Source organism: Mytilus californianus, unplaced genomic scaffold (genome assembly GCF_021869535.1).
Source record: "Mytilus californianus isolate M0D057914Y unplaced genomic scaffold, xbMytCali1.0.p SCAF_11, whole genome shotgun sequence".
Lineage (NCBI taxonomy): Eukaryota > Metazoa > Mollusca > Bivalvia > Mytilida > Mytilidae > Mytilus > Mytilus californianus.
The window spans coordinates 61,905,076-61,925,883 of NW_026262593.1; the positions used below are offsets into that span (position 1 = coordinate 61,905,076).

At 32.6% G+C, this 20,808-nt stretch overlaps 2 protein-coding genes across 2 annotated transcripts in view; one reads left to right on the plus strand and one right to left on the minus strand.

Moving 5' to 3' along the window:
* LOC127720465 (type-1 angiotensin II receptor-associated protein-like) overlaps nt 1-5,140 on the plus strand; it is a 39,740-nt gene extending 34,600 nt beyond the window's left edge. The window contains exons 7-8 of the mRNA XM_052227050.1: nt 3,382-3,449; nt 4,776-5,140. Of these exons, the coding sequence (XP_052083010.1) occupies nt 3,382-3,449; nt 4,776-4,859 (152 nt within the window). The 3' untranslated portion in view covers nt 4,860-5,140. The remainder of the gene's footprint in view (nt 1-3,381; nt 3,450-4,775) is intronic.
* Nucleotides 5,141-7,075: 1,935 nt separating this feature from the next.
* The window catches only part of LOC127719271 (uncharacterized), a 175,153-nt gene continuing 161,420 nt past the window's right edge, over nt 7,076-20,808 (minus strand). Inside the window, exons 3-9 of the mRNA XM_052225286.1 lie at nt 19,834-19,945; nt 16,849-16,943; nt 15,644-15,712; nt 14,712-14,769; nt 13,241-13,408; nt 9,097-9,114; nt 7,076-8,309 (exon numbers count right to left, since the gene is read on the minus strand). Of these exons, the coding sequence (XP_052081246.1) occupies nt 7,090-8,309; nt 9,097-9,114; nt 13,241-13,408; nt 14,712-14,769; nt 15,644-15,712; nt 16,849-16,943; nt 19,834-19,945 (1,740 nt within the window). The 3' untranslated portion in view covers nt 7,076-7,089. The remainder of the gene's footprint in view (nt 8,310-9,096; nt 9,115-13,240; nt 13,409-14,711; nt 14,770-15,643; nt 15,713-16,848; nt 16,944-19,833; nt 19,946-20,808) is intronic.

A 20,808-nucleotide genomic window follows, 5' to 3' on the forward strand; every position in this document is an offset into this window, starting at 1 on the left:
TAAGAACAATCAGAAACAAGCACCTGATGTTTTATATCAGTGAAGTTTTGAGCAGTCATTGTCCTAAATCCGACATTGGCGATTGGTACACCACTGTCCAAGTTAAGCGGATTGTAGTGCGCTAACAGACATGTTTAAACCGCCTCATTTTATATGTTCCTGTCCCAAGTCAAGAGCCCGTAATTCAGTAGTTGTCGTCGGTTTTTCTTTCTTGTTTGCTCTTAGTTTATTGTTTACGCACCGTTTTGATTTCGCTTAATTTTTAATTGTTTTAATTGCTTTTAATTGATGGCTTACTACACGATATACCATTACAGTATTATTTATTTCAATGCTTATATTCTGCCATTGTTTGATTATTGTTGCAGTATATGGGGTAGTTGTTATGAAAGTGGAATAAATAAACTTATAAATAAGTTATTAAAGAAATCTGCTAGGGTTATAGTAGAAGCTGACAAAATGACATCCTCCAGTTTATTGTTAAATAGTTTAAACTGGTTAAATGTGGAAAAACGAATTCAATATCAAAAGGCAATACTTGACAATGTATTTAAATCATTGAAGGATATGGTTCCTAACTATTTACAAGAAAACTTTCATTTTACTGATTATCAAAATTATAATTTACGTTCAGCTGATGAAAAATTATTAAATCTTCCGGAGCCAGAAACTAAGTTTTTGAAGAAAACAATTACATATTCTGGTTCTCAAATATGGAACAGTTTACCACAAGAAATAAAGATGAGTAATACACTTGTATCTTTTAAAACAAAATGTTACAAATTTTTCATAAAATGTGCAAATCAATATGCTTTTTCTTTAATATCTATATACAATTGTATATTGTGTATATATCATTATAATATTGTCATTATAATATTGTATATACTTTATTAATATGTTATTATTATTTTGAGGACTCTCAGGAAGGTTAGTTTTAACTAATGGGATTATCCTATTGAAATAAAGATTTTTTATTTATTTATATATTTATTTATTTATATACAATGTATGAGTTTAGCTCATTGGTGACGGTCATGCTGTGAATCCATGTCTGTTAGTCTCTGGTGGATTTAGGTCTCATCCTAATTCTTGTACAAATCGGTTTTTTATTTTTAATTGTGAGATAATAAAAATCTATAGAAGGCAATATTATTTTTAACATATCATCATGTCAACAAAACCATTACACTGAGATTTCCCTAGAATCATGGTCATATTTGTATTGATATCATGGAAAGATTGTCACACAAACTTGCATAAGGAAATCTGTTTGCAATTACAGTAAATGTATTAGCAGATACGACATGAATAAAATAAGATATCGAAAATAAAAAAAGAACGCATTTCTTCATCTCGTAGTTTTTGCTTCATATTTTCAATTTTCTTCTGCTTCTTAAAACAAGGATTGGCCAGACTGTTCCAATTGTATTATTTACATAAATAAATAAATATATAATTTGTTTAGAAAATAGCCTTTTCCCTTAACATTTTTTAGGTATTGTACATCTTTTTAATTTTTTTAACCTTGATCATATAACAAAATCTTGTATGTGCTAGCGTTGTTGTGCTCGTAAACAGAAAAATGGAAACGGGAAATAAACCAATTAGGTAATAGTTTATATTTAAGAATAACCAACTAAAAAGTTGCTGTAAATGCAGCGCAGTTCGTTTCCCCTGAACACGTCTTTTGCAATCAAAGGGAGGTAAACTGTACGAACATAAAGATACAATTTAGAATCCTAATGGGCAAACTCAGTACAATTTCTAGTTGTAGATGTATGCTAAACATTTACAATATATAATAACTTTATTGCAAAAAGTAAAAACCCTAGTTATATAGATAATGCAAATGAATATAAACAATACAAATAATAACGAATGTGCGAATGATAAATACCTGATTAAACAGTTTAATTGCATAATACAGCATATTTGATGTATATAAAAACAAGGAGATGTGGTATATTGCCGATGAACAACTATTCACAAACGTTCAAATGAAGTGGATTTAAGCAATTATAAGCAACCGTACGGCCTTTAACAATGAAAAAAAAAAAACAATACTGTATAGACGTCAACAAAAGGCCCCGACCTGAAAACTATGAAACAAGTTTTCAGGTCGGGGCCTTTTGTAGACGTCTATACGGTATTGGTATGAAACAATTCAATTGAGAAAACTAAAAGCCTAATTTCTTGATAACCCTCGAGAATGTTAAATTATGTACGAGGAAAATAGGAATTTGAATGTAAAATAAGTTATATTAGGATGGATAAGGGAGTAAAGAATTATGATCAACTTCTTGAAATCTGACAAAAACAAAATGTTTTCTTTAATAAATGATTCATTAGCCGATAAATCAAACCTGAGACTAATATACTGTACAACACTGTAGTCTCAGATCATACTACTCAAAGGTCTATTAAACATCATACAAAAAGTCATGTCATAGTAACTTTTCCTCACAATCGGATAATTCAGTGAACAATGAAAAAAAAAAGAAGATTAGAATAACTGGAGTACAAAATTAATGCTTTATATATTTTCTTTAAATTTGGGTAGAAATATTATACCTTCTCAAACATATACATTTTTTTCAAACGTAATTAGAAACCGGTTTTATATGAAATAAAGTATTATCTGAAACCAATTTCCTTTAAACTACTCCTAACTATATGTATACTATAAAAAATAAATCTCATTAAAGATGGGGTTAAATGTGATCTAACAAGACTTTAATTGTAAATAAACATAACAGAATAAAATCTCTTAAGTTAGAAGTAGAAAATATTTTAGATTCGCGTTATTCGTTATTAAATTCCAACTGTAAAACATTCAATAAATTCTGATAAACTTGAAATATATTGTATTGTAAATTTACTTTAATGTGAATTAATTTTCAGATCTAAGTAATTCAGTAATTTCTGACAAACTTGTAGTAGAATTTACCTTAAATTTCAAGTATATTTCTAAACTTAAGTAGAAAGGAATTTATTGAAAAAATAAATTTTAGTAAACGCATGCGTTCATGCAGTGTTAGTTTTTCTCGTTTGAATTGTTTTATATATGTCGTTTCGGGGAATTTAATAGATAACTATAAGTGGAATGGGTTTTGCTCATTGCTGAATGCCGTACTATAGCTGTTAACTTCTACGTGATTTGGTCTCTATTGGAGAGTTTTTTTCATTTGCAACCATACCACATCTTCTTATTTTTTAAATTTGTTTATAATTTTAACTAGCCTATCGAACGCCACATCTTCCACATATTTAATTTATCAGTGGATTTTGTTATATACGCCAAGTATGTTGTCAAGCATACAGCATTATAAACTTCAGTATTGAGTAAATTATCTTGCTTTATTTGCTATTTCATTTCAGCGTCATCTGCTCTACCAGCAAAACCAAATAGAAGATCGTCTAATGTTTCAGAAGACGGTTCGGAAATGGTTTGTATTTTTTACCTTTTACTGAAACATTTTCTTACAAACTATACACTTTGATGTACCGCATTACTTTCAACCAAAAACGAATTGGATAAATGTGGCTTCATATATGGAAGGTTTGATGAAGTTGGATCGCGTATCCTTAAACTATATATCTTCAGCAATTGAGTCGCTTGCACATATTATCAACTTAAGTCTCTGTACAGGTAATTTTCCTGATAAACTGAAGGAAGCTAGGGTTATATCTCTCCACAAGGGTGGTGATGCAACTGATGTGATCAATTATAGACCAATATCTATACTCTCATCCGTTTCAAAAATGTTTGAAAAATTGGTATTTAAGCAACTTTATGCATATTTCGTAAAATTCAAGCTTCTTTTGAGGCAGCAATCGGGCTTTAAATCTGGACATTCATGTAACACTGCCCTCTTTAAATTAATTGATGCATGGCTAAGCGACATGGATAAAGCGAGTTCAAATTGTGCTCTTTTTCTAGACTTGAGAAAAGAATTTGATATTGTTAATCATTATATTTTACTATGCAAATTGCAAATGTATCACTGTGATGATCAATAATCGAGCTATGAATATTGAACAGCGATGTACTACTGTTGCCGTTATTTATCAGATAAATTTCAAAAGGTAATGATATTGAATCTCATTTCAGAGACGTTCAATCAGGAGTTCCACAGGGTTTCATACTAGGACCTTTCCTTTTTAAATATTTAATAATGGTTATTCCTTGTGCTTTAAAATGTTTCTTCTGAACTTTATGCTGATGATACAACATTATATAAGATATCTCCATCAGTAACAAATTTAAATGCATTAATGAATGTATATTTTTTTAATGTTATGAATTGGTGTAATGATAATGATATGATATTGAATAGAGATAAGACTAAGGTCATGTTAATTCGTTCAAATAGACAAAATATTTTTAAACAGAATTAAGTCTATAGTTTGATGATGAACATATAATAGACGTCGATCATAACCAAAAAATGCTAGGAATCCATATTGACAAATCTCTTTCGTGGGGTAACATCAATTTTATCGTCTATCACAACATATTTGATATTTAAGACAAACATTTTTCTGAAGTTGAATAATCGATTGTCATTTTCAGACATACAAATTCATTGAGACATTTAGCTAATTTAACCTCGAAAGTACTAGGCGTCTTTTTCAATATTCGAAACTCCACTATAACATTTCTACCAGATATACATTACAAGTATTAAGATCACGTAACACTTATTCTAAATCGAAACAAATGATTTACTATGAGTTGAAAACTGTTTTGATATAGTTTACTTAATTTGTAGGAGACGGACCTAGTTGCAAGCATTATCACGGTGTTGACAGATCAGCTGAAGGTTGTTTTGATAGAACATCTACGCCAAGGGTAATGGAAAACAGTCGCTTGACATTCTAACGTGGGGATTTATGATGATACCATTGTGCATTAATTTTTATCGAATCTGTTCATCTGACAATATACTCAGTCTGACTCTCATAAGAACAATTTTCTCCTTGCAGCATTGTAATTTTTAGAAATCTAAGTATTAGCAATCCACATAGGCTTGCACCACTTTACTTATAATTTTCTATAATGTTAATACTCGCTTTTGAGAAAATGTAAATGATCAAGTCTTTACTAACAATAATTCAATAAACGATTATACAATTATGATTTTCTTGCATGAATTTTGAAGAGTTAATCCTTTTTATTATAATACGGATAACAGAATATATGAATGCAAGAGGATATTAGGCGTTAGTCAATGAAACAGCAACCCAACAACAATAATATGAATAGGCATAAATTTCATAGGTTACACCAAATGACGTTAAGTACAGAGAATAATTTATGACAAATGTAATTATTTTGTTTCCAAATAATGAACTTTCTTTTTCCGAGTACCAAAATACATGCGTATGATGTATACCTATTACAAAAGGTTTGTTTTTGTTAAAAAGCTGTTGTCTATTAAAGACAATTGCATCGGATAACTATTGCTGTCATAATTACTAGAAAATGGATTATTTAAGGGCTTTGTGTTCTTGTAATGATTGTGAAACTTATCAAATATGATTAATTACCAGATTTAACAATCAGGCAATACCATTGGTGTCACATGCATGTGATGAGGATTACCTCTTGTTGAACAGTTGTTATAATTCTTCTTTTTTTTTGTTATTTGTATAACGTCAAGTGGGAACATTTCCTCCATATTGAGGACGAGAACAAATAAACAATAACCCAATAGGTAGATTCTTAATGGTGGGTCCATCGGGAAGAAGGACGAGAATTTTAACTCCCGCTGAAAATGAGAACATGCTGGACAAGAGAACAACATTTGTCGGACAACAGGACACATAAAAAGTTGTTTTTAAGAGTTGTTTCATACAGAGAACGGAGAACTTGGCACTCTTCCTACACGATAAATTTGATTTATAGTCTAATTTACAATAGGACACTGTCGTGAGTTTATACAAACGATACGCTTTTCTTTATCATGGGTTTCACTGTCGCATTGGAGAAGTCAAGGAATGTCTTTACTTCTATATCTCAGACAACTGTTAGGGTCTCTCTCAGTTTTGACGTGAGTTCGTATTGAATCAATTTATTTTTTGTTTACATTGTTCCTATACGCCTTTTTGTTGGTCTGTATACCTGTTGTTTTATGTCTATACACGTGCAGTTACTGCAGGACACTGATTTGTTAATTCATCGTTTACGATAGGATGATCGGCACTTTCTACGTGTTAATTAAACATTGACAGTGGATGTTTCAGGATTTTCAAAAAGGGGTGAGGTCCGATGGGCCCAACGAAACACAAGGATCGGCTTGCTGTAATACACTATAAATTGCATTAAAACGCGAATGTTTAGCCATAAATGGGACTCGGCCACTTTTATCCGCTGCTGAATAATGATGGATTCTTGTAATTTTTTGATAAAAAAAAAAATCTTGAGATGTACAAGTTGACATTTCCAATACTAATTATACTAAACAGGACTTTCCTACCATACGAAAGCACTGACATTGTCAGTTTAAATCATGGTAAAAATGTTTGATCCCAAGAAATACACGAAAATCAGTACATGTTTACTGGGATAAATGGGTACCACATTCTTTAAGCGTTTTTCCCAAATAAGGAGTCTATGATTAATTTATTGTCGTTAGCTACTGTCTGCCATATTTCGTTTTCGTTTAATGTTTCTATCATAATTGAGTCTGTTGTTTTTTTCTCTTTTGAATGATTTCACATTTTGTCATGCCGGGACCTTGATAGCTTACTATACGATATGGGCTTTGCTAAATTGAGGAATAAACGCAACAGTAGTATACCGCTGTTCAATAGTCATAAATCGATAATATGCGAAAACAAATCCGGGTTACAAACTAAAACTGAGGGAAACACATCAACTTTAAGAGGATAACAACGGAACAACAGAAACACTGAACTGCAACAAAAACAAACGCCAACATAGAGACGTAGGAAGCCGTACAATGTACTTTCGTTGTATACATCCTCGTCCTTCGATATCTGATGGATAGTTGTCTCGTTGGTAATGAAACCATATCTTCTTATTTTTATTACAACTAAAACAAAGAAATGTGTTTAACATGTTTATTTAGTTAAAGAAAATCCACCTGGATATCCGTAAGCCGAACGGTATTTATAGCCATATACCAGAAGACCAAACTTGACATTTTTGTCAATGTGTGAAATTGTGAATGAAGTATCCTTGGCATTTAAGCTGACTGAAATACTCTTATAAACAGTTCGGAACATCTCAACTGGTGTTACATCAACCGCATGGAATAATAAATTACCGCCATTAAGACGGAGGCCATCTTCATTATCTTTTGAACTTATGATCACAGTGACGTAATTGGTATAGTTGGTATTGGTTGGCGTGGTTATGACGTAGTTGCTAGAAAAATGGTCGACGGCGGGAAGTAAAGTCATGAACGGGTTCACAGTTGAGCTTTCATATATTGTGTACAAAGTAACCATGACTGGTCTCTGGGCGTTGATAAAGTATCCATCATTCGATAGTTCTAGCTCATTTACATATTGCTTATAAGTGTTTTTATAAAACCCATTCTTCCCCGTGATATAAACAGTAGAAAACGGATCTCTTGCAACTATTCGAAGAATGATATGTTTGGCATTGGCTATTTTGGGAACAATATACCTCTGAGCAAATTGATCTGTCGGTATAAGCATTTCTGTTTGGAAATTTCTGTCACCACGATGAATGAGAGAATCCATATTTCCAGAAAGTACTGCGATTGGTTTATCACTCTCAATTGTTCCTCCAGTCGATATGTCGACATCATCTGATGTAAATAATACTCCTTCAAAAGCATACTTTATATGAACGTCCATAGTGCTGTTTCCAGGTTGTAACTTTGCCCTAACGGAAGTGTTGTCCTCTATCGCTACAACACCCACCGATTTGGTGCCCTCCGGATATGTCGCAATAATGTAGTTTCTTCTAATGTCCTTAACAGGAATAGCGCTAAAAGCCTCTCCGGAGCAACAGGAATATTCATTCATTGCAGCGACAAAGATAGGTTTATTCGAAGATATGCTAATTCCTGTGTCGTAAATATTATATGCGTTGTCAGACAGCTTACCTAGGCTTTGGAGTGTGTTTGGTACATGTGTTCGAATGACATGGCCATTTGCCTGTCCTGTAAGTTGAAGTCCATTGTGCTGTGAGCTAATTTTAACATTATAGTTAGTGTACGGTGACGTTATAAGGAGCTCAAGGCTTATGTTGGTATTCGTACGCTGATGATTTGGCATGAAGAAAATGGCAAACAAATTCCCATAGTGACCTGTATAACGGATAAAACGTTATATACAATATCATAATTTTCTGATACAACTTGTTTATACTTAGAAAAAAGAGTCTGAAGACATCTGTATTGTTGTTAAATTTATCAACGAATGAAATTTTGTTTTCATCTATAAAATGGCATAATAAATGTCCATGGGTTAATGGAAGAAAAACCTGTTTAGTGAAGAGTTTATAATTATGTAAAATGATATGCTGTATTTAACTATTGTTTTTTTTTAACTCTTGTGGAGAATTTCAAATCAAGATAAAATATAAACTCCAAGAGCTTGTCAATCGATTTGGCAATTCCGTTTCATTGTAAATAATATGAGAACCTCTATTTTTAATATGTGATCTTCAACTTATCAACATGTATTCAACTTTACCTTTGTAGTTTATAGTAAATGTCAATCATGGCGTTTGTTGTGAGTTTATTCGTAAAGTAAACCCTTGATATCGATTTTAGGGCACACGAATCATGTATCAGGACAAAAACAAAACATTTATCAAGTATATTTAAGACCAAAAGATTCAGAGGACATACACATTAAACATTATTTGCAGAACCCAGGGTCCTCATCAAGACAGCCAAAATCGTATAACATTAATTTTGCTTTGAGGGAGTAGAAGAATTATAAATGCATATTGCCAATTACATCACGCAAGACTCATAAATTTAACAACATAATATACAAGGTACTATGCGTCTTCACAAAATGCTGCTCTGTTCTGTTGAAAAAGTATGTTTTAGACCCGCATGGTATTAATAAGAAAACCCTACTTACCACTCGCAGCAACAAATTCTAAAAGAAAAACATAAGTACTCCAGATAACAAATATTATGTCACAAAAGCAAAATATACCAACAAGGATAGGCATAAACCAGTACAGAAATTCCATTTCTGTCCTCATGAGTATTATAAAAGAAATAAAAGAAAAATGTGTCTGAGGACACGGATGACCCCGCTCAAGCATTGCTATTATCCATGTTAAAAAGGCGCATAACTGCAGAAGGGTAAAAGACTAACTGCACAAATTCGAACTTTGTCTTTGTGTTGTGGTTCTTAGCATTGTGTATGAGTTTCATAAAATTTGGATGAGTAAAACTTAAGTTAGAGTGTGGAAACAAAAATTGGACGGACGGACGGAAAAATGGACTGACAGACGGAAGGACGATCAAGGGTAAGACTACGGCGGAGGCAAAAAAAAAATTAGATTCTAGGCGGCTATTCCTATCGATTGAGTGCACGGATTAAATTAGGTATTTACCGGCCAAAATATTATTGATGTATGGAGAGATTATGTATACAACTAGCTCAGCAATGGCTGCCGAGGTCAAATTTGGAATATTCTACATCCTGCGTAATTTATCCTCATCAGAAACGGCCAAAGAAAAAAGTCTTGAAACTAAGCCTTATATAACAAGCGCAACTTGAAGTTGTCATTTCTACGTAATCTAAAAGATTAGAGTTTATGTCAATTATAGTTTTTAATTCAAATTAGGCTAGCTATAAAACCAGGTTTAATCAACCATTTTCTACATAATAAAGTACCTTTGGGAACACATTTGATTTTTTTTCTTTAATATTGTATGTTCCAAATATCACTTTTAGTTTTACTAATTAATAATTAAATATGGACCGGAATTTATATTTAGCCACGAGATGTCTTATACAAAAATGATAATATAGAAACAAAGAGATGTGACATGATTGACAATGGGACAAACATCCACTAGAGACAAAAGGAAGAGCACAAAAAAAAAGTCAACATACGGACTTCAACAAGGAGTAAAACCAATAACCTATAGAAATTTGTAGAAAACACACTGGCACGACAAAATGTGAAACAATTCAAAAGAATTACTAGAAAAACTACATTTATTTATATCAGTAAATTCAATATTTAATTAAAACATGAATACCAAAGACGGTTTACACTATTCCACATTACTTTTTACGATTACATGACTCTTTTATATAAATCGTTTCAATAAACTTTGGTGTTGAATGTAGCCGATAGAGAGGCGGAAGGATCATTTTCCTGACGTCGGTATTGGGGTTTTATTTTTTGCGGGAATTTGGGATTTTATTTTTTGCGGGAATTTGGAATTTTATTTTTTGCGGGAATTCGGGATTTAGACACATACATCGGCATTAGGAAATTAATGCTTTATTTTTAGGGATCCAGGAAAGAACGCTTTTATTTCCCTGAAATTCGGGATGACACTCATCCCGATACAATTTACCAGCAACACGTGTCATGCGTCTCTTTTTATTCCCCCCACAGTTTTGGTACCACTGTATAAGGCAGGTTAGTACTAGATGTACAATCCGCTTTGGTACCAGTTCTTAAGTATTGTCTTTATTGAAATGATACTAATTTCCTGTAAATGTCACATTATACATTTTTAGATTAAACTAAATCTAAGTTTGAACACATTTGGCACAAAGTTGACCTTATTTATCATTGAGTGTCCTATTTTGGCTCTTCTGTTGTCGTTACAATTACAATTAAGACATTTTGCGTCTTAATTGTTTTTAGCTGCCAATACATTTATTTTGGGTACAGGATGTAGGTTCAAAAACGTAGTGTTGTGCACAATGTATGATACGTTTAATACGTAATAACTAAATGTAACATTGTGACATAACAATCAATTAAACGTAAGAAGATGCAAACTAGGGGGGGGGGGGGGGATTAAAACAATATGTCGAAGATATAAAAACAATCAAGTTATTGCGGAGAAACACGACCAAGCCGACCCACACTTTATTTGACCTGGATATGATTTTACATCCTATATATAAAAATAAGAAGATGTGGTATGATTGTCAATGAGACAACTTTCCACAACAGACCAAATGACATAGAAATCATCAACTTTAGGTCACTGTACGACCTTCAACAATGAGCAAAACCCATACCGCCTAAAAGGCCCCGAAATGACAAATGTAAAACAATTCAAACGAGAAAACTAACGGCCTGATTTATGACAAAATAATGAACGAAAAACAAATATGATATACAGCAACAAACGACAACCACTGAATTACAGGTTTCTGGCTCTGTTGAAGACGACAACCCCCCTCCCTCCTCCCCCTCCCCTAACCTGGGACAGTGGTATAATAGTACAACATAAGAACAAACTATAAAAATCAGTTGAAAATGGCTTAACTCATCAGATCGATACAAAGCAGAAATACATCTAACAATTAACAGCTGCGCCACGAGCGCATGATACGCCCGTCGTCTTGTGTGTGAGGTTTTATGCAATAATCATAAATCGTTTCTGAGATACGGCGCGACATGTGAAAACCCCCTTTTTTTATAAAAAAATCAATAACTGTAAAATAAAATTTTGAATCATCACCAAAAAGTATACAGATCTTTAGATCAATATAATTAAGAAGTGTGTCAAGTTTTAAGCAATAATCATAAATCGATTTTGAGATACGACGCGACATGTGAACCCCCTCCCCCTTTTTTTTTTTTACAAAAAACTCTATAACTCTAAAATAAAATTTTGAATAATCACCAAAAAGTATACAGATCTTTAGTTTATTATAACTAAGAAGTGTGTAAAGTTTTAAGCAATAATCATAAATCGTTTTTGAGATACGGCGCGACATGTGAAAAAACACTCCCCTGTTTTAGTTACAAAGTCCCGTAACTCAAAAAGTTTTCATCTCATTTTCACCAAAAAGTATACAGATCGTTTGACCATCATAAGAAACAACTATGTTAAGTTTCATGAAATTTGGATAAGTCGCTCTCAAGTTACGGTGCGACATGTGGACGCCGGACAGACGGACGCCGGACATTTGTATACCATAATACGTCCCGTCAAAATTTTGACGGGTGTATAAAAACACAGACCGGACGAGGCAGGGTACTTATACATCCCCACAACAAAAAAGATACTAAGTACAGACCTGAGAGTATTCGCAGTTACTGACAGCTAGTTCAAAGCCAATAACAACTAATAAAAAAATCATGCATCTAAGACTAAAATATCACTCAGTACACATCCAACATCCAATGGATTTAGTGTAAAGACGCCTTTAACAGTCAGAGAAAAACATGACCTTGTGCAATGCCAAGATACATGTATCGACAGATTGTAGAGCCATGAATGTGCATATGGATATGAAAATAACATTTAGTTTGATTTTAATTCACTGATAACAAAATCAATATTAATACCAATAAACACAATATTTAATGGTATAATTACAGTGTTGAATTTGTAACCTTTTAGAATAAGTTTATTTAAAGGATCATTGATAAGTTTACACGGATCGTATCTAAATTTCCAGGCTCGGTAAACAACATCTCCGCAAAAATTAGGATGTGCTATCCCGTTTGAAATAAGTTTTCTACAGGTACAACAAAACTTCCAAACCAAATCTTTGTATCTATGAAAGAATAATAATTTACCAGTAATACATAGATTACGCTCATTGAAATCGAAAACGTCACAACAAACGCGGGCATAGCGAACGAGTTGTGATATATAAACACCGTAGGATGGTGCCAAAGGAACATCACCGTCCAAAAATAGAAAATTAACAATAAGGGAACGAAAAATCGCTCCTTTTGTCGTAAATTTTAGTGTAGAGTTTTCCGTGTAAAACTGAAATATTAAAATCTAGGAAAAGACAGTTATTACCGTTTTTATTTGATTTATTTAGAGGAAGTTCATTTTGGTAAATTTCAGCAGTATATTTAGAAAATTCTTGATTTTTTAACAAAAAAAATATGTTTTAAATGTTGAAGGCGATTCACTGTGACTTGTATCAAAAGTAAATCTATCGGTCAAGTATTCATCCAGCTAAAGCAACTATATTGACTTTGAACTTTGACATTGATCAATTTGAATTCTTCTATAATAACATTCATACAGAACAGGATATAAATGGAAATTACCTGATTGTGTCGTGGTGCTGTAGTTTCTCCAGTCCTTTGTTGTATAATGAGTAGTATTGTACCTAGGCAAAGTGGTCCAGTGATGGTGGGGTTCAGTGGTTTCATAGTACCATGGTCGTGTACTGTTATAATGTTTACTTGTTGTGTACGAGATACTGTTTCTGTGGCCTATAACGAAGTAGATTCAACATTCAGAAGTTTAAGATGAAAAAAGATCAATAATGAATGACAAACATATAAGAGAAAAATACCTTTATTCTGATTGCGTCCAGCAGGTGTTTAAATTGTTACATGTAGTGGCCAGCTTAACATATGTGTTAATGTTTTAGTCATTCACATGAACGAAATATTGAATAATAGTTCGCTGGCAACAGATGTAAGTAGTTAATGTGGTCTATTTTATTTTTAAAATAAGCTTATACACTTCGCTGATACAATATTGTCTAGTGAGACAGTAATTTAATCCATTTGAATAAGTACACATGCGATCTCCGATGTGAACGCATCTGGACATTAATTGCACTTACTAGCGTGTTCGCAGTAAGAAACTTAAGCAGCTAGAAGGAAAAGCTATTTTGATGACTGATTTGACAAGCAAAAAAATGTAAAACGATGATTTACATTTTTTATTAATCTGTGATATGAAATCAAACTATGCAATCATCATTATAATACTGCATCTGTACTTTTCGGAATTGTTGGTTTTTATTGCTTTTCCATTTCGTCTTGATTTAGCCTTCAAACAGTACTGATACGAGCGTCACTTAGTGTGTCTTATGAAGACGAAACACGCTTCTGTCGTACAAAATTATAACCCTGATATCTTTGACCAGTTTTTACCTCCGATTTTATATTGATGTATATTTATAGCTATATCGGATACACATACTCATCGGAAATTTTCGGTGGCCTTGTCGATAGTTAATAAAATTAACACTTTACAACGTTTTCATGCATACTTTATTGTTTCCTGTATTTTTCTAATTCTTATATACTTTTTAGTATACAAATTGTATATATGTTATAAATCAAAATTGGGCGTATGTGTAAATTCGGTCGGTATGGATTTGGCGCCGACGACGAAGCTTTTTTTTAACTACCTTAACTACCCATGAGGGTCTTGCACGGTCGACCCTGGCTTACGCCTTTTTGTGCATTTGAATAATTTATTTTAAACTTTGGATTTGTCTGCTTAAGAAATATGTGAATTACACATGCAGTGTTTCAATGTTCTGCTTGTAATATTTATGGAACAAAAATGAAAATTCATGTAAAAATAACCACATCAAAACGATTTTTATTGAATAAGACTAACATTATTGCAGCCCATATTTACTTATCAGTAATCATGGTAATACAAATACTCAAAGTGGATATCCACAAAATAAAAATAAATATGTAATAATGGGCTTACAATTCTTATTACACAAGTCGCTCGTGCAACACGCTGAACATAACGTGTTTCTTTTACCATTACGTTTACTTCCACTGCGTTTACCAAATATGCTGCCACCATTTATAGAACACAGCTACAATTGTGATAAACTGTTCACACAGAGATATGTCTCGCCTGTATGCAATTTTGATACCATATAGCAAATGTTATAATCAAAATGACAATACTTTAACATTTAAACTATGCAAACCATTCAAAGGGAATTAACCCTAATTGAAGGTGCAGGGCTAGATACCCTATGCTAAAATAAAAAATACCAAATGGAATACTAATACAACTGCATACCAAATACCATCGACTTATCATAAGCGGTTCACCTTAAACTGGCCTCATCACACAAGTTTATTTAATAAATTGTTCCAATCATAATAGCATTGTATTTTTTCTTTTGTTAGTTTCTTTTGAGTTTTAAATGTTTGTTTTTTACTTTTTTTTAGCTTAGCTATTTTGTTATAAAGTCTTAAATTTGGAGGAAATCTGATGATTATTTTCAACCGTTAAATCAAAGCCAATCAACATATATTCGACCATTTATATCTGATGGGAAACTGATTCCGTATATTTTTTTCAGCAAAGATTGATTTTAAAGCTATGGAAGGACATCTGATAATAAGTCCCATCAGTTCAGCATTTTAGAGGGGTGGATTGCCATTTAATCAACGCCAATCAACATAGCGACAACCATTTATATTTGATGGGGAGTTGATGCCATATAGTTTTAGCAAAGTTTATTTTTGAAGCTTTTAAAGGAAATTTGATAATTATTCTCAACAGTGAAAAGTGTCGGATTCCTGTTTAATTAACGCCAATCAACATAGTTTCAAGTAATAGCCAATTATATATTTTATTGGTTTTTTCCTTTACATGTTATTTCGTTACTAAGCATTCTATATTTGTATTAAAATGAGAGTATGCATTATTTAAGAAAAATTTGGAATCATTCTCACGTGCTTTGAAATACATTTGGTTGCGTAAAATATATCACCAAACTCTTCTTGTTGTTCAATATGACATGCCTGCAAATTGAAAAAAAGAAAGGAATATATAACAGTACTTTAAATAAATGAACTTTGAGCAATGCTTCCATTTTCTAAGACATATCCAAACAATCATTCGAAAAATAGAATACCAGGTACATAATCATGACTGTTACTTTATGAATAAAGATAATGACAGACTTTGGAATTTCTTAAGTTTTAAAGGATTTATGGACAAGAGATCTTACCAATGTTGTGTATTATCAAAATCAATGTGATGTTATTAGTCAAATGGGTCGAAAACTAAAGCTGATTTGCATGATAGAGGTGCCAAAGACTCTGTGAAAGTTTCATTTAAATTCCGTCAATAATTTTAGTAAGGGCTTCGGAAACAAGATGCCCTTTCCTGTGATAACTATGGCAGTGTCCAAGTGTCACTGTTATCATCAATCCTATTCAATGTTTCCCCAAAAATTGAAAAAAAAGGTTCCTTTTCAAAGAAAATACTCTATGGAAGTTTATTTTGATTCTACTTTCGGGTTTTGAATATATCATGCGGACTGACAAATGCAAGAAAACCCTAATAAACGATCATACAGAAAGGAGAATGAAAAGACCGCTTAAACACATATTGACCACTAACAATATATATCCTTTAGTGAATGTGACTATATAATTGACCGCTTCAGAATCAAGAGGACTATCTAGAGGACTATGAGTATTTTTTTTGTTCTTAGAATCTAGAGAACTATGGGTAATTAAATTGTTTTTACCCAACAATGAAAATAACGTCACATCATTGGTCGAATTTCTATTGTTAGCCAATGAAAATATTTTGGTGTATGCTTTTAAAAATATTACCCAGAATGCATTAGTTTCTGAAATGATGAATTATTCATCTCGCACAACCAAACGGTCGATTCTCAGCAAGTGTTGATATATTTTGCTCTTGTGAGCATGTTATACATGTAATTATTTAACCTATTTTTATTTTACTTTGATATTATGTTTGAAAATTATATTGTAATTATTCTGCTCATTTTTGGGCTCCATGATTGACAAACAAAGTATTTGTTTGTTTGTGCGTCCATAAAATTTTGCTTGAATTACATGGAAGCAAATCGAAAACGCTGATCCCATTTTTATTGATCATGTCGTTATTGAAAGCTACTTACATCATCTCTCCCACATACAGTAATTGAGTCGCACTTGTCAGGGTTCCGTGACTGTTGACAGTTATAACAAATAGGACCTCTATACTTGGGGAAACCTGAATGAAAAAAGAAGTATAATCATATTGAAATACTACAGTTCAATAGTTGAAACTTATCAATTATGATTTTTTCGATGACTGATTAAAATTAGTTTACAAAGTCAACGACTGAAATCATTAATTAGTGTATCTCTGCGGTGTCCCCATCTTTCAATGTACTCTAACGGAACCAACATTCTTATTCCCTCATGCAAACTTGTCCTTGATTAGACTATTGGCTATTCTCTTTAGGTCCCGTTTAGTCATATAGCCTTTCTAGTATTCAAGTATCAATACATTGGCTTTCTATTTGTTGAGCCTTCATAATGAAGATAGATCAAGAAAAGTGCATCGGACACACGGAATCTATTAAGTGTTATTATAAAATTGTTTTGAATAAACATTGAACGACAAAATTTCTTCTTATGTGACGTTTACATTTTCTGACGTCAGACACGCGAAGCAATGAATGTGGTTTTTAATTTGATAAATGCTTTTGTGCTTTTTTGTAAATGATTGTTTGTTTTGATATTGTAACACAGTGATGACAGCTGTACCCATATTTTGACTATTTTATTCATTATGTCTGTTTTGTTCACGCATCGTTGTAAATATAACGGAATTTGATGAGACTGTTGTACAAGTGAGAGGTTTAGCGCTATAAAACCAGGTTCAATCCACCATTTTCTACATTTGAAAATGCCTGTACCAAGTCAGGAATATGACAGTTGTTGTCCATTCGTTTGATGTGTTTTGTCATTTGATTTTGCCATGTGATTAGGGACTTTACGATTGAATTTTCCTCGGAGTTCAGTATTTTTGTGATTTTACTTTTTACATTATACACGACGGATGCCACATGTGGATCAGGATCTGTTTACCCTTCCGGAGCACCTGATATTCCCCCGGTTTTTGCATGGTTGGGTTCATGTTGCTCAGTCTTTAGTTTTCTATGTTGTGTCTTGTGTAATGTTGTTTGTCTTTTGGTCTTTTTTTTTGCCATAGCGTTGTAAGTTTATTTTTTTACTTTGAGTTTGAATGTCCCTTTGACATTTTTCGCCTCTCTCTTATACACCTACACCTGTTACGAGTGTTCTAATAATTTTGTTGTTTTTATTTGTAGTATTCATCCATTAGCTGTGGCTAATTTAGCTTTATCTGGACCCCTGTAGTAGCGAATATATTTTGAAATAAGGTTAAGCCAAAGGCCAAATTCTAGATGCGCCTGTCCCAAGTCAAGAGCCTGTAATTCATCGGTTGTCGTTGGTTCATGTCTGTCATATTTTATTTTTGTGAATTGTTTTGTTAAAATTGTGGCTGTTGTTTTTCTTGTTTGAACTGTTTTACACTTTGCCTAGTCGGGGCCTTTTATAGCTGACTACTAGTATACGGGAATGCTTTTGCTTATTGTTGACGGCCGTACGATAACTTATAAATGCTTCCGTCCACCTCATTTGTACTCTGGTGGACTGTTGTCTCATTAGCAAGCATACCACATCTTAAATTAAAATGGGGAGATTTGTACTCTTTTACAACTTGTTTAACCAAAATACATTTTATGTCTGTTCCAATTCAGGCTTTTAAATAGACAAATATGTTGTTCTTTTTATTTAAGAATTGAATGCTTCTTTTTGTAAATTTATCGGGGTGTAAAAGCGTTGACCGAAGTACATTTTGTATGAAGCTCGGAAGCGCTTCATTCTAAAAATGTGCGCACGGTCAACGCTTTTTCAACCCTATAAAATTACTAAAAGAAGCATTCAATACTTATAATTACATTTTTTGGCTAGGATCATGAACAAGTTTTTCTTTTATTTACCTGTGCACTTTATTGAGGAAGCTCGTGTCGACATGAATGTTACATTTCATTTTGAAATGAAGGTTAATTTCAGAATGACGCGAGATTGCTGTTAGCCAATTAAAATAACGTATTATAATGAAACATACATGTAATGTAATTATTCTATTATAGGTGTGGTCTGTGGTACTGTTCAATATTTCTGATGATATCTGTTATCATTTCAGGGAATTAGAAACTATGTCATAGCCATAAAGTCCTTGCTTTGAAATGCATGACATGCTATGATTTTGAACATATCAGACCAATATTTGCGAAATAGATTTTTTTTAAAATGTCGTCGCACTTGGTGTCAGTCAAAGTTATCATGAATTTTATTCGAATGCTCTAATCCTCTTTTCATTTTGTGCGTGCATAAGCTGAATGAAGTTTGTATGATATTTTATATTTCATTTATACATAAACAAATAATTTACGAAGTATTTTCCCAATAATAATTCTACATTTGTACAGACAAAAACAATGTAGAAGATCCTTTTTTTAGCTATGGCATAGACGGAATTAAAATATCGACATTCGGAGAACATTATTTTCATGTTAAACTGTTTCAACAATCAACTCCCGGATTTTGCGAGTTAATCAAATGCACGGAAAATGAACTATCAATTATACAACCTCTGATTTTTATAGTTCGTTCTTATGTTGTACTGTTACACCACTGTCCCAGGTAAGGGGAAGGGTTGGCATCCCGCTAACATGTTTAACCCCGTCACATTCTGTATGTATGTATGTGCCTGTCCCAAGTCAGGAGCCTGTAATTCAGTGGTTGTCGTTTGTTTCTGTGTTACATATTAGTTTTTCGTTCATTTTTTGTACATAAATTAGGCCGTTAGTTTTCTCGTTTGAATTGTTTTACATTGTCATTTCGGGGCCTTTTATAGCTGACTGTGCGGTACGGGATTTGCTCATTGTTGAACGACCTATAGTTGTTAATTTCTGTGTCATTTGGTCTCTTGTGGAAAGTTGTTTCATTGGCAATCATACCACATCTTCTTTTTATATTTGAACCATACAATGAACGTAAAATGTTTGAATTTGAAAAAAATATACCTTGTTCTCCACAGCCTTCTGCATTACACAAGTCACCAGAACAACATCTAGAACAGGTCTTTGTCCCTGCCTGAGCTGTCGATCGTAATCCAGGTGTTGTATTAGTACAAAGCTTAATATATATATGGAATTTAGAGTTTAAGAATATCTAATGATATAAATAATAATTCCGATTGAAAAAAAAAATATTAACTATTTTTATGACGTATGAAAATAAAGCAACACTTCATAAATTGTGGGCTCCCGAGCGCTTTTTGGATAAACATCAGGAACGCTTAAAGCCAAAAAAACATAAATCAAGTATGTATAAGTTCCCGAACACTTGAAGCGCCAAATGACCAAAGGCGGTATAAAAAAAATAGCCAAATTCGTCTAGGTAAACTTTGCCTGAGGGAGTTTGAACCTTAATGTCTTCACAGTTTCTAAATATATTAACAGAGAATTTTAATAAGCTATGTTATAGCTATGACCAGCGAATTGCAGCTGATTTTTTAATTAAGTTCTTGCAAATTACCAAGTTGAATTAGATAATAAACAACACCGAAGAAAATCATTTTTCGTGATTATTTATTTGTATTTCGTCATCAGCAACATAAACGTATTGCGTGTATAATAAAGCTTAAAGTGGAATAATATAAAGAATGTAAATTTAGACTACCAGTGCAAACAGACAAAGAAAACAGAAAATTTCAATTGCCTTTTAAATTAAACACGGCAGTGCATGACAAATGTAATGCACCGATATTTGCCACCTCACATTTAGCGCATTGAAATCAATTTCCAATATCGTCTAAATTAACACGAATAAAAAAAAATCACGACTTTACAACACATGCTTGCCAGTTGACGTTAAAGGGGCATTAGCTGTCAAATTCATGTTCACCGATTTGACTCAATTTCTCATATTTGATTTATAACCTACTAAAACGTATATCAAAATTATAAAAAGTCTGAAAAAAAACCTATTTACAATAT